The sequence below is a fragment of the Gambusia affinis genome, linkage group LG07 (assembly GCF_019740435.1).
Source record: "Gambusia affinis linkage group LG07, SWU_Gaff_1.0, whole genome shotgun sequence".
In the NCBI taxonomy this organism is placed as follows: Eukaryota; Metazoa; Chordata; class Actinopteri; order Cyprinodontiformes; family Poeciliidae; genus Gambusia; species Gambusia affinis.
This window is the reverse complement of record NC_057874.1, coordinates 17,710,573-17,726,302: the sequence shown is the minus strand read 5'-3', so window position 1 is coordinate 17,726,302 and position 15,730 is coordinate 17,710,573. Positions and strand designations below refer to the sequence as shown.

At 34.9% G+C, this 15,730-nt stretch overlaps 1 protein-coding gene across 2 annotated transcripts in view; it reads left to right on the top strand.

The window, feature by feature from the left end:
• The window catches only part of kcnb1 (potassium voltage-gated channel, Shab-related subfamily, member 1), a 43,376-nt gene extending 32,652 nt beyond the window's left edge, over nt 1–10,724 (top strand). For both annotated transcript variants that reach the window (XM_044121265.1, XM_044121264.1), the window contains exon 3: nt 1,815–10,724. In XM_044121265.1, the coding sequence (XP_043977200.1) occupies nt 1,815–3,713 (1,899 nt within the window). In that variant the 3' untranslated portion in view covers nt 3,714–10,724. The remainder of the gene's footprint in view (nt 1–1,814) is intronic.
• Nucleotides 10,725–15,730: the final 5,006 nt, after the last annotated feature.

Sequence of the window (15,730 nt, the reverse complement as noted above, 5' to 3'; positions counted from 1 at the left end):
ACAGAAAACGTTTTAACAATCCTTTGATTTATATCATCATATAACATCCTAACCTTTAGCGTGTGGGCTACTGCCAAAACAGGCTCAGTGTTCTAGCAACAACCTCCTACTCATCTCTCTAAGTTGTTCTGTTTGGAGATTTAGGGTTAATATATCCACTGCAGACAGCAGTTCATGAAGTAATCCTATTCCTTGTCCTCTTTAAAGGCAAGGGACGCTCATCACCCTGCATTTTGGTTTCTAAGTGCTGCATTAAGATTATGAAAATATTTACAAACAAACATATTTCAATTGGAAAAGATAAAAGTTGAGGAACTTTTGATAATGCCTATTCAGAAACAGGAAGACTATAATATGCTAAACTATTAAGGAACAATTTCTGTCAGAAGATTACATATGCTTGTCACAGTCTTGAATGCCATATTCATTTTGTTCTTTTAATGGTTTATTTAAACTGTTCTAATTTGAAGGGTGACGTTATGATACATCTAATAACATTAATGATTTAAACATGGCCATCTTTATTTTGGCCTTCATTCTTTCCTTAACAGAAGAGGTTAACTTTGTGCACACCTCACATGAAAGTTAACTTTCTACTACATTTGTCTGTTACAGTCAATGAGAGAGAAGTGTGGCCAGTGCAGGGACACACAGGAGAAACAACCAAGCATGCAGATACTTGTACCTAAGGACAATTAAGAAAGACCGATTTTCCTAATAGTCTTGTTTTTGGACTGTTAGAGGAAGTAATATACACATGTGTTAGAAAAATCCAGAATGCCCTAACCTTTTCTTTGGAATAAATATATTTCAGCATGTATATTTAATTCAAAACTGTGCCTATAATGCCTGTTTTTAAAATTGACTGAGGCTGCATGTTGTATAAGTGTAGGATTTATAAAATAGAAACAATTAGGGGATTTATGTAATTCTGTGCCCAGACAAAAAAGGCAAATTACTAATCCTACAAAGGTGTAAGAGCTGAAAAAAGCACCTTCAAATCAAATTTTGGAAGACAATCCATCAACTGCATGATCTCCTGAGAGGTAATAATAAATTACGTATTCACCAGGATTCTCTTGCAAAATGGATGTTTAATCTCAATGGGATTTTCCTGGTGAAATAACTTTTACAATATTTGGAACCTTTCATACATTTATGTAAGTCTGTAATAGTTAACAAATTTGGAATCCCATTATTTTAGTTATATTTATTAAAGTGTTGGCTATTAAATATGTCACCCCGACCAGACATGCAGACGCGATGGTGATTTTATAAATTGCTAACCATTATTGTTCACTCAAGCACACTTACTGATGTAAGTACATTGGATAAGTCGGTCATAAATAAATAAGTGATCCAACCGAGTTCAGTCCATTTGCTGTCAGCCAGTCCCACATTCTGCTGGGTATTTACTGGAGATTTATTTACACTGTGAGAATATCAGCATTCTCTTACACTTCTCACCAGTTTCATACAGCCTTCCTGACCTTCACTAAATACACTGACGGTGTATTAAAGTCTAAGACAAAGTAAAGTAACAAGTAGGCTTAAAAGTGAAGTCTATTTCAAAAGTTTCAAAATGTTTTTCTATCACAGCGAAAATTTAAAAAAATACCGCATTACTTCTTCTCTGTGTAATTGCACACAACTTTACAATGCATTTCTTATATTCTTAGCAATTCCTGGTATTCTCATATAGAGTTTTCCAGTCTAAGTGTCTTCTCCTCTTTCACCTCAAGTCTTATGTACTTTATCTAATTCCCTAATGGTGCAATCTTTTCTCATATTACTTCTCTTGTTCTGTCTTTCAGATCTTGGCCATCATCTCCATTCTCTTCATTGTGCTATCCACCATTGCTCTGTCTCTAAACACCCTTCCAGAGCTTCAGGGCACAGATGAGTTCGGCCAGTCCACAGACAACCCACAGCTTGCGCATGTGGAAGCTGTTTGTATTGCTTGGTTTACCATGGAATACCTACTTCGCTTTCTCTCTTCTCCCAATAAATGGAAGTTCTTCAAGGGTCCTCTCAATGTCATTGACCTGCTGGCAATTCTACCCTACTACGTCACCATCTTCCTGACAGAGTCCAACAAGAGTGTGCTGCAGTTTCAGAATGTCCGCCGTGTGGTTCAGATCTTCAGGATTATGCGTATCCTTCGTATCCTAAAGTTGGCTCGTCACTCTACAGGTCTTCAGTCTCTGGGCTTCACACTCAGGAGAAGCTACAATGAGCTGGGCCTGCTTATTCTTTTCCTCGCCATGGGTATCATGATCTTCTCTAGTCTTGTATTTTTTGCCGAGAAAGATGAAGAGGATACAAAGTTCAAAAGCATTCCGGCTTCTTTCTGGTGGGCCACCATCACTATGACCACAGTAGGGTATGGAGATATCTATCCCAAAACTCTGTTGGGAAAGATTGTGGGGGGATTGTGCTGTATTGCTGGAGTGCTTGTAATTGCACTACCTATTCCCATTATTGTGAATAACTTCTCCGAGTTCTATAAGGAGCAGAAAAGGCAAGAAAAAGCCCTTAAAAGAAGGGAGGCTCTTGAGAGGGCAAAACGAAATGGTAGCATTATTTCTATGAACTTAAAGGAAGCTTTTGCTCGTAGTGCAGAGCTTATGGATGTAGTAGTAGAAAAGAGCGAGAGACCTCATGACAACCACCTGTCGCCAAGTCACTGGAAATGGGCATCTAAAAGAGCTGCATCAGAGACAAGTTCAAACCGTTCCTCCAATGCCCAAGAAATAGGCTCTCCCTGCAAAGCTCGAGACACCAGTCCCCAAAGATTGAATGTTGAGAAATTAGAAGAAATGTACAGCCAGATGGCAAAGACACAGTCACAACCTAACCTCAATGCAAAAGACAGAGGGTCCAGAGTTAGCAAACAGAGAGATGAGATAGAGCTTGGAGCCATTCATGACCATGGACCATCAGTGCTAGGAGCCAAAGATGGAGTGGGGGACATGAAAAGCTTATCTAGCATAGACAGCTACATCAGTTGTGCTACAGACTTCCAAGAGAATCCACGCTATCCCCACAGTCCAGCAGCAGAAAGCAGCCGGTTTACTTTTGGTCCAGTTACAGTTTTGTCTCAGCACATTAGTAAAAAAATTGGTCATCAAATCATAGGGGAGCATGAGTCTGTGCTGAGTCCAGGATCAAAATCCTCAGGCCCAGAGAATACAAGAAGATTCTTGTTTTCAGGAAACTCCTCAAAAAGCCTTAAAGGAGGCTGCCGTAGCGAAGGGGATTCGGGGCCTTCCCCACTTTCAGACAGCTCAGTTGTCTCAGACCAGTCTCTTTTGAGTCCCGAAGCATCTGTGTACACCACTGCCAGCAGCAGGACCCCTCCAAAGTCACCAGACAGCACTGCCATGGCCCCTACAGTTTTCACTTTCCATGACTCCTCAATCAGCAAATACATTGACGCTGATACGGATGACGATGAGCACCTCCGGGACATTACTGAGGCCAGTCCCTCAGACCGTCTACTGGCTGGTGGCAGCCCAAAACGCAGTATTAACATCAATTACCAGAGGGGGACTAACCATTTAGAAGCAGCCCAAAAGATGTTGGGTCAGAACTGTTACTTTCCTCTTGAAGGTATTCGTGGGAAAGCTCATGAAAATCATATAGGACTTGACCCAGCACGTAGACCAAAGGCTGAGAGGGGACGTCAAAATACTTTGGACAAAGGCCTTTGAAGTATAGGTTATCAGAGACACATGGACCGCAGGTGGACATATGGTTATTGACAAAAACACCTGGCAGACAGAGCTACTCAATAAGTCAGAGACAAAGATTGGTATAGAGAAAAAGGCTCTCATATTTCGCAAATAACCTGAGCATGCCACTAGGGCAACAATATATGTTGGGAATACTTTGGAAGAAAAATACCTTAAGTTGAAGAATGTCACTGCCCCTCCTTTGAGTTCATTCCTGTGTGCTGTATTTCCTATCGTCAAAGAACACCCCCAAATAGCCAGTGGGTTTGTTTAAAAACGCAGAGTCAGCAGAGAGATTGAGCTACGGATATAACTGGAAGTAACACAACAAACTAATGATTTCAGCCAAAGGGTTTTTTCAGTTCCATAAAAAAACAAAGTCCACCTTCTTGTAGTGACTCCCAATTATTATAATTTTTTTATTATTGGAGACATACCAGAGGACCTAGAAGCCTATAAGCTACATATTGTGCCCTCCATTCCCAAACCTGGCCTTAATCATTTACATTTGCAAATATGTGCATATGTGTGTGAGATAATTTGAATATGAATGAGTGAATTATGAGAAACTGATGTAAACAAAATATTAACAATTTAACCTGATTTATTTTTTTATAGATAAGAGAAACTCCCTTATACAGAAGTGATATGCTTGTCTACAAAGTCAGATTTCTATGTAATACATAAGATCTTTGCTTAAGCTCTGCAGTTATCACAGGATCCCACTCATTTTTCATTGCATGGGCCTCATGGCCTCTCTTTAGCATCTGTCCTGCTGTCTTTTAGGTTTAAATGTTGTGTATAGAATGGATGAATACAGAACATCTGCCATTGGATTTTTTTTAGCATTGTATGTTTCATGAGGATAAAGGTGGATCTTAGCTGAAATATTGGTTAAAGAAAAATGAGAAACATCTCAATTGCTGCATAAAGTGATAGCACATGCACGTTCCCACAATATCAACATAAAAACATGAATTGGCAGTGAATGCAGCTAAAGACATGTTTAAAGTAGACTTATCTTGTAACGTTTTACAATGTGCTCACATGAAGTTTACATTTGAGTGACAGATTCTCAGCGTGTGTAAGCTTTGATTTGACTGACATTGAGTTTTAAATAGTTGAACAGGATACAGGAACAAAAAAAAAAGGTCTTTCCATCTTGTTTCGAAACATAATTAATTCTATTAGCACTGACTATGTTCAAGGATGATTTTATCACCATATATATATAGCTACCAGATTTGATCCTCACTCACAAATGCACACATTCTCACACGTAAACTTGTTGAAGATAGCCACAGGCTACATAGATACCGATATTTTCCATGGAGACGTGATTCAATCAACATTGCTTTCAAGAGGAAAGCAAAGGTTTGATAATTAGTGTTGGAGGTCTGCATGTCACAGATGCTTGTAGGCATATATCCTCACTGATCAAAGACATGTCCATAATGTGGCAGGAGTCTATGATAGTTGCATGCCAAATTCACTCCTCACTGTATGATTTTTAAGAACAATGTGTCATTGCAAACGTATGATGTAAGAATCTGTAAAGTTCAGCAAATGCTCCATATGCAACATTCTTGTAGTTTTGTATCATACCTCAGAAAACTAAATTCACTGGCTTGTTTACACTGCCCTATGCAGCACTGTAAAAAGGTCATAGCCCCTCACACATTTCTTCAGGGGTTTCTGTTGCTTTTTGACATGCTTAAGCATTTCACGTCACCCAAAAAATTTTCACACCTAGTACAGCTGACCAGTAGGAATACAAAAGGATGTTTTCAAGTCATGATTTTATTTGTCCGCCTTTTTTTTTATTTACGTGTGATTAACCACATTATATTTGTTCAGCAAGGTTGGCAATTTCATAAGCCCTTAGGGTTGATTATGGTCATATAAGAGGAATTTAAAACAAGAAACCAAAACTCTATAATAGTATTTGTCTGAGAACATGAACCATAGTAAGAGATTTCAAACTATTTTTTTTTTCTTTAAACAAGGCATAATGCTGAAAAACCATCCATTGTGTTTGAATTAAAACCATTTTGCAAAGAACAGTGGCCCAAAATTTCTCCTTAGGGAAATAAAAGCGTCTTTGTCAGTTTACTCATACACCTGATGGCAGAGTTTGCTGCCAGCTATTAGGTTTATGTGGCGATTACTTTTATGCTTATGGTAACATTGTGTTGGTTGTTTTTTCTTTCCTCTAATAAGGGAACACATCATTTGAATAATACATTTTGTATTTCCTCGGGTTAGTTTGTTAGATTGGAAAATCCTTTGGTGACATTTAAGTGAGAGAAGGGAAAAAAAAAAAAACATAAATAAACAAAATGTGAAAGGGACCAAATCCTTTTTACAGCACAAAACAAGCACAATTATGGCCATGAGGGTCTGCAGATGTACCATTCTTGCTCAGTCTATGCCACTCTGACACCACTAAGCCAGGCCTAAAATAAAAAAGAAGAGCAAGCATATTTTCTTTCATTGACTTATGTGTTTTTTTTAGATGATGGATAGAAGAACGTCTCCAAACTAGAGAAACATCTAGTAAAGAATTCAGAACTTGCTGATTATTATTGTTGAGTACTAAAGCACAGCAACAGCCATAATTAATCTCTTTATCTAATTTACCAAAAGACAAAGCATGGAAAATTTAAATTTTGGTCTAATATCATAATGAGCATAATCCCTTGTTTAAAAAGATGCTCCATACTTCATATCCACGATACACTGCTGGTTGCCACTCACTCCCATCATGGAGTTAGCACCAGGTCAGTGCTCCCCTAACCACATTATGCAAAGTGGACAACCTATTTTATATCTCTTCAAATATTCTATAATCATAATATGTACTGCTTTAACATTATTTAGATTGCAGCTACTCCAGAAACACATCAGTGGAAGACAGGATGAAATACCTTATGTGCTGCATTCTTTATCTGAATTCAGCAGAGCATCAAGTGACTCGTACTACTTCTTTGTATCTTCTTCTGCAAAACAAATACCACCAGATTTTATGAGACATGCAAATTAATGCAGATTGCATGTCGCAGATTGCAATGGTCTTTGAGAATATGTTGTTTTTTACTCTCTAATCAACTTTTCCTCTACATGAGTACACAAACCCTCAGATAATATGGCCGAGCTACTCAGCACAGTGTGATGTTATTTGCTTGGCATTTGAATGGCAACGTTTGGTTCAGTTAGACTTTGTAAATTGTTTAGATGACAATTAGATTTGTTTGGTTCTGTTTCGATCACACTGTCATTTAGTATATCAGGCCCAGAGTCATGTTGACAAATGGCTACATCCCCTGCATAAATCACTCATTCATTATATATTAAAAAAACAATCTTTCAACACATGGTCGTAGGACATAGTCATACTATAAATCAAAAGTTTTTAACATTTGGTAGAAAGTACACTCATAGCTCATGAAATACACACAAAAAATATCCCTAAAAGCAAATCAAAGTTTGGTGGTGTACGATCAATAGATATAGCTCAATTTCACAAAGTATAACAAAATCAAAATACTGTCTGACTGTTAGGTGGGAAAAACTTCAGTAACAGAAGTTAGATGAAAATCCCAAAATAAAAACATGTGAAACAAGATTTTTTTTCATTTCCAGCAAAGAAAGAAATAATTCAATAAAGAAAAAAATGAATAACAATCTGTCACTCCAGTCTATCATCTATCAATATTGTGTTTCCCAGTTCCATCATTAAAACACATAATGAGGAAATATGAAATTTCAGCAGAGTTTCAGGGACTTGTAGAGTTGATCCCTCTCTCCAACATTTCTGGGGTACATATGGTGGATTTTTCCCTTAAATTTTTTTTATGTCTTCTTTCATCACATCAAGGTTTATGGGAACAAACATGTTTGTAAAAACGGATCTAAGTCATTTCAAGACCCAGACCAACTGGTGAAACAGTAAGTAAAAAAGCCATTGGACTAAAATGAATGTAGTTTTTTAAAAGTAATAACAGATTCAGACTGATTTAGATGTTTTTGTCTTGTGGTGAAAAGTCCAATCACAAATCCAGATTCTGTTTTCAGTTTTAATCACAGAGTTGGACCATTTCATATTGCTCTCCCTTAGTGAGAGTAGCTGAGGTGTGAAAGGAATAGCAATGACTGTGAGGAGCAGAGGGGAGCCGAGCTTGTTTGTGTGTGCGTTACCACTGGGAAGCATTAAAGCAGCAAGGGCACTACTTAATGGAAAAGAATGAACTGTATTCGATGGGAATGTGTGTTTGTGTTGTTGGATTCCTGTTTTGATTTTCTTCCCAAGTACATCAGCTATTTCGGCTGAAACAAAATACAGTTCTTAAAATCCAAACTATAAAGAGAAAAGAATAACATTTTTTTCCCCCATGACACAAAAATAAAATTTTGTCTTGAAAATGGCATGTATAACACTAGGGAAAATACTACACAATCCAACCTGTATTTCAGCATCTTGTTTTTTTTTTTAGGGAGAAAAATCAATAAACTTATTTTAACAAGTGCTCCGTTATAGTACACATCCTGCTACTATCTAACAAAACATTGCCATAGGTCTAACGCTTGAATACTACTGCACAATAACTGCTGGAAGGCATTGCACATTTCCTCAGATGGACAATAAAAATGGCTTTGTTTACATTCATAGATACATGTTTTCTGTTCTCGTTAGCCATGTGTGCTTACATCGAATTTGATGATTTTAAATGGTTAATTTCTGTAAAAACAGCTGCTAATCATTCATAACCAGCAGTCAAACATGTGTCATCTTTCACTATATGGTGACCCCTAGAAAGAAATAATATTATAATATATTTCATTATATGACAGTCATAAATGTCCTTTAAAGTTAACAGTGTAACCTAAAAAAAACAAAAAACATACAAAAACTGCTCTTGAAGCATCATGTGATCCTTTTATTAGTTTTTTTCTATACTACAGTATAGTCAGGGACCATTATTGCTGAAATATCTCTGAACAATGATGACAATCAATATTTCATCAGAAGGCAGCAAGCTCTACTTCAGAGAATTGAGATTTACTGTGGAGATACAAATTTACAGCCATGCACAAACACACTCTTGCTGAAATAAGCACCAGAATCCAACAAGTGTTGATACTTTTTGACCAAGAAAACACTAGGCAAGAAGTTTAATTTGATACTTAGACTGTAATACTGTGACACAAAGCAAACATATTATTACATAACATATGTTCTTACAATTAATCTTGTTTTTATTTGCTAGCAGAATTATGTGGGATTGTTAAAGTGGGGTTATGTGGAATAGTTGTAAGCAGTTAGTATCTTGTGTAAAAAATTGTTTTCAAAATATCTGCTTGGAGAAAGAGAGATTATTTTTGGCAATGAAAATCAAGCTAATGATTGGTTCAGTTTCAAAATGTCTTTCTGTCATCTTAAAACTCCAATTTAAATATTTTATTGCTTTACCAATCTTCAGTCTTCAAACTATATTTACATAAGATGGTTATCCAATTCAGTTCAGTTTATTTATAAAGAGCCAGTTAACAGAAATGAGCATTTTCAAACATTTTACAAGAAATGTAATATCCACTTCAAATCTACGTATATCAAAATCAATAATCAAATTAATCAGAATCGTACTAATACAATATGATCATATCCACAGCTTTATATATTTAGTTACATTATTACTATCATAATATAATTTTTGAGGTTGGAGGTTTTATTAAGAGGGCAGAAATCCACTTTGTCTTCAAAAAAAAAATTAATCAGGGAAGATACTGACCTCTACTCACTGTCCACAGAACCCTATTTTAAAAAAATCAAGTTGTCTCTTTAAGGCATTTCAGGGTGCTTCAATTTTAATGGAAGCCAATATGAAACAAACCGTACAAAGCACCTTTTAATTTCCTAACCTCCTAGTAGAGATATTTACTTAAATTAAATGACTAAATTATGTTTGTTTGATTTTAGTAAATAAAATAAAAAAAGAAAAAAAGAAAAAACATTTCAAGAAGAGCACAGATTCTTTCATTATAACTATACTCTCAATTGTCTTATAAGACTCCCAAGTGTACAGATAAATTCATTAAGTTAAAATCTAAAGTGTAATTAGGTTGCTAGTTGATATATTTCACAGTTTAAAAGTTTAAGTCTTTTGCATTTATTTGATAGAACCCCACAGGTCCTTTAAAGAGCATGTGGTAGTTTTAAAAACCCAATAAGGGTCTTTTTAATTAGCTGCACACACTGAATCTAACACTGTACTACAGGGTTGGGGTTGATTCAGGATGCCTTGATGGAGTAGTCTCATCATATGCGACACCACATAAATGAGTATTATTAGAGAATGAAAGTACAATAAAACCAACAGGAGTACACGAAATGTCAGATATATTTTTTTAAGGTTTACTCTCCAAGTGGAATTGACCCCAACCTTGCCTAAGCCATTGATATTTGTAAAGTACACACTGTTTCCAGGGAATTAAATAATAATTTAAAAAAAAGATATTTGAACGACCTTAGCCAGCTCTTATACGATGTTGTTTGTAGGTCTCGAGGCTGTCTGTTTTGTAAAAGAAAAAACCACAGAGAACATTTTTACCCATTGACTTTCTATGCTGTTGTTTCTGTATAAGTGTTCTACTGTTCAGTGCATGTTGTAACTTTGGCGTTGTGACTGGTTGTGATTCACACAGAGCCAGTACCTGTCATGTACAAAAAAAAAAAAATGTGTCTGAATGTCTTAAGATATTTCTATTTCTTATGAAAAAGCAACATTTCCCTTGAATGACTCAAAATGAAATAAATCAAATCACTTTACAGTTTGAACTTTGATTTCTTGACTTTCATTTTACAGTTGATTATATGAAAGACAGAGCATGTATAATAAAAAACAGAGAATGAGGTTAAATGAAGAGAAAGCTGAAGGATTTTGGGCAGATACAAGCTTCCAGGCTTCCAAGATTTCACCACAGAGCCCTAAATCGAGGGTTCCCCCCAGCCTGCCACTGGAGAGATGGTCTTCTGCAGAACGGGGGGAAGGGAGGGAAAAGTAACAAGAACGTTATTTTAGATCATACGAGAAACAAGGCTGCCATCTAGTGGCGGTATGTTTTGCTCGACTCTGTGCAACAAAGTAGGTTCAGATCAAATTTCTGGGAAAAGAAAAAGAGAAAAACTGGAACTGCAACCAAATCCTTTCCAATACAACTGACCCACATATTTGTACTCTCCACTGGGCTTCTCAAAATACTAATGGAGGTAGTGTTGCACACACTAAGTCTGTTCTAGATCTTGAATGCTGTTTATAACAGGATGACTTGTCAAATTATACTTGTAGGCAAAATAGCTATTATTTGATGTGCTTGTAAAACTTATATAAAGAATTGTTTCTAGTAGTTAACAGCTAAAATGCATCAAAGAGTTATGAACACTGAAAAACTCAAGACTAGAGAATCTTTTTTCTATTTTTCTGTTAAATTGTTGTTACCAATATTGAACAAGAAGTTTAGAATAATGGATTTGTTTGTGTGGTAGCAAACCAGGATAGAAGTAAAATCAGGTTTCCTGGATGATACACTACAGGGAATTAGCTAAACTTAGTCCAAGCTGCTTCTTATAAAACATATTTTTTGTACATGAAATATCCTCTTATTCTAAACATGTTTTACTAGTAAATGTGCTACAGAATTAGTTATCGTCAGTGTCAATTCCATTCATAAAATATTTAGGATATTTGTATCCCTAAATGAAAACATTGAGAATGTATAGATTTATAATATGACTAAACACTTTTCTTTGTGATAACGCTAAGCAGAGAATAGTTCTCCTTCTGTGAAATGCCTGTAGTAACCCTCTGTGTCGCACATTTTGCTAATTCCATGAAGATGCATGGGAACTTCACCTACATGAATTAGGCTTCACAGTGAATTGAAGAAGTCTTATTTTTAAAAAAAACTCTAGCATTGCTTTCTAGTGGGGGGGGGAGTAACCCTTCTTCATAACTCAGGCTATGATTCATATTTATATAACAAAGAGATAATAATCATTTAACAATATGGTTTATTTCATACTGAAAACAAACTGGTTGCACTTTATAAGTTTATTAATTAATTTTTCACCTCGTCATTCCACCACTCCCCTCAAACAACTGGGATACTACACAACTAATCTAGAGCCACTTCTTGACACTGTGACTGTTGTAACGCAAGCAACACTGTTGATGAATTATCTGTGTCATCTTGATCGAGCTCTGTGGTTTGATGAAACTCCTGGCAGAGGTCACCAAGTGATTCCAGTGAAACTATAGAACATATGCGTTAAATTACTGTGCTGCTTCAACAGCCGACGACCCCAAGGACAAGCCTTCCACGCAAGTGAGTAACCATGGCAACAAGGATTTAGTTAAGGCTTCTGTATTTCATACGTTATTGTAACAGTTGCTAACCAACAAAGAAGAACAAAACATCTGTCTTTAGAATATTGCGATTTAATCTCTAGATTTATTGATACGTCTATGTAGGAAACATAAATGCAGATTGACAATGTTTACTCTGTTAATATCATATCTTTTATTAAAGTGCCAACCTAGAAAATATGAAAAGAAAATTACAGTTTATAGCATCCAATTAGCTAGTATTTGCGTGTCATTGTAAGAAACAATGATTTGGGTTTTCGATTTATTCACTTAAGAAGGAATGAGATGAACCAGTCGTCATTGAAAACATTATGACTGTGAAAGACATTACCACCTCAGATTTGGACCGCTTTTCTTTAAATGTAAAATTTCGCCTTTCAAAACATTTAAGGACAAACAATAAATAAACAACAAACCATTAGCAATTTTATATTGTTTTTTTGTGTCTATTTTTAAGTTTCTGTAGTTCAGTTAATTGGTCTCCCACTTCTTCGAGTAGTAACTGTTTTGTTTTTTTTATAAAATGGATTTTTTAAAATTAGTTTGAGATCTTTCACTAGTGGTGATAATGTCTTGAATGGAGAGTTAAACTCATATTAGATGTCTGGAACACTTCTTTCAGGTAAAAATTATTAAAACATTATTTTTGTGTACAAAGTGTTTTTTTTAAATTATTATTATTAATTCAATTACAACAACTGTCCAAAGGATGTATGTGATCTGATAGTATCTTTGTTAGAGATCTTAAATTCAACTGGACACAAATAAAAATAATTAGGTACAGATACGGTCTTGTACAGATAAAGTAATAAAAGCAAATTTTCAAAATTTGTTGTTAAGAATGATAATGTTGCTGCTGTCAGGGACACCTTTTTTTTCATAAGGTTGCCATAGTTACCAGCAGTAGTAAGAGCTGGCGCAACAGAGGATGCAGGAATGAAAAGAATGACGTTCCTTTTAATGTCGGGTAGATTTACATTTGAAATGAGACGAAAATGTTTCACCAGGCATATCGCAAAGAAAAAGATGAAAACAGAATCGGTGGCAAAAGGCTCTCATTTTGGATCAATACTGAAATGTAAAAACATCAAACAGTGACATAGAAAATTTTGTCCTTTTATAGATGACTGCTCTTTTTAAGTCACACCTAAAGGTTTCAGATCATATTTTTTTTTTTATTTCAGCTTTTGTTAATTTGGTTTTCTATTTTAAGAAATTTGCAAAAATATCAAATATTTGTCCACATTGTCATAATTACATATATTTGTGTGCAGAATTGTGAGAAGAGGCCAATTTAATACAATTTTAATATTTCTGAGGACGTTTGATTTTGAGTTTGCTATGTGACCCAATTGGGTCCCCTGTATTTTTTCCCCAAACTCTGAGATAACTTGAAAATAGAATTTTGTGTAGACTCAGCTTATCTTTGCCTGGTTTTTAAATTTACTTGATATTCTAACAAAAAAAAAAGAAAAGAAAGAAAAAAGTAAAAATCTGTGAATTTGTGCATACGGCTACAAACAACACATACTGAACTTGTGATTGTTTTTCGCACCCAGAATTACTGTTTTTAATTCTAACAAGACAAACAAAGTAATTTCTTTCTAGTTAGATTTGTACCAGCTGTGTGATCACCAGAGGCAGAAAGCAGGGTGGTGAACTGGAAGTTATTCATTAGTCATCACTGCATCTTTTAAAGGAACAGTGCACTGAAAGAAATTTGGAACAGAAATAGCCGTTGGTAAAGTTAAACATACCTTGGTTATTACAACATACAAATCACAGTGTCATATTGTTGCAATTTAAAATAAAAATAAGCCTTCTTGATTCTTCACTAAAAGTCAACTTGTTAAAATCTGCCTTTGATTAATAACAAATGGAAAATCATAAAAGGTAGTCTGCTTTTATATATATATATACATATATATATATATACATATATATATGTATATATACATATATATATATATATATATATATATATATATAATTATATATATATTTATATATATATATAAATATATATATATATATATATATCTATATATATATATAGATATATATATATATATGTATATATGACGTTCCTTTTAATGTCGAGTAGATTTACCGAGTATACATATATACATATATATATATATATATATATATATATATATATATATAGATAGATAGATATATAGATATAGATATATATATATATATAGATATATATATAGATATAGATATACATATATTCATTTTGCCCTTTTCTTTGCCCAAAAATTAAAGCTGTCTGCTAAATAGACAGCTTTAATTGTTGGAAATGTCCTTGATGCAATTAGAAAAGTAGAAACATATTTATTATATGTTAAAGAAAAATAAAATAAAAAAAAAACAGTTTTTGTTTGCGTCACAATGAGTTTTTTTCAATTATCTGCCAACTACTGAAATCTACTGAGGACTGTGCGACACTGTAGCCAATGTTATTGTTTCAAAATAAATTTTGTTATATAGTAATTAAATGGCCTTAAATTAATTTACTCTTGAAGCTTTATTGAGATGGGACATTTTTTAAGTCCCTGCACAGCACATAATTGTGAGTCTAAATAAAAAATGATGGCAGGAAAGCTATGAAAAGAGCTTTAATTGCTCTTGCAAAGCATTTATAAATTCATAAGAACCAGGCCATTCATCTTCACCTAGAAAACACAACCAGGCTCGCAGAAGCTTGCCTTTATGAAGTAGACAGCAAGTATGTGTGTTGTGGTAATATCCTTACTTATTTAATATGATTCTCACTGCTCAGTTGAGCAGCTGTTGAAGTGAAGCCAGATTAAATCTTTGAATCGTATCCATTCATCCTGATGATTCAGTGATACTTCCAGATGTGCTAACGACACAGCCAAGCTCATTTTTTTCTGGCTGAGCTAATACTGAAACAGGTTGAGGTTCATTATAATGCTTCTATGTTTCCCACCACATCCAATCAATATTACAGCCAACCTTTCACTATTTATTTTGGTTACAAGCCATGTTCCCAGAAAACATAAAAATATAACGGTCTTAAGCTTTTTCATCATCCTTATCACTTGTGACTTTCACACTCCATCTTCCATCTGAGAGGTTATATCTCAGTAACCTCTCTCATTTTGGTGTGCTGAGAATCCATCTGTGCTTACAGCGCCTTGCAATGTATTTCTAATCAGTCCTAGTGATGTACTTCATAAATTCGGCCTTTATGGAAGAGTGACCAGTTTTATTCGTTTTTATGGGCCATGATGGGAGGAATCAGCAAAAATAGGTGTGAAAATAGGTGCTCTAATCAAATAAAACAGAATGCTCTCTCCAGATTTTCCTCAACATGAACAGAGATGATGGCAAAAAAAATGTAAAATCTTTCAGCTGTAATGCAGCTTTTCAGAGTTTTTTTTTAACCTCCTCTGAATGCATAACTTTTCTTCCGCTACACAATTATACAGCCCATAATTAAATCCAAATAAGGCTTGGGTTTTAAACATCAAACACAAACAAACAAACAAAAGAATATATCATGAGTCAACATGTTTGTTTCTGATCTCATGGCAAGCTTTC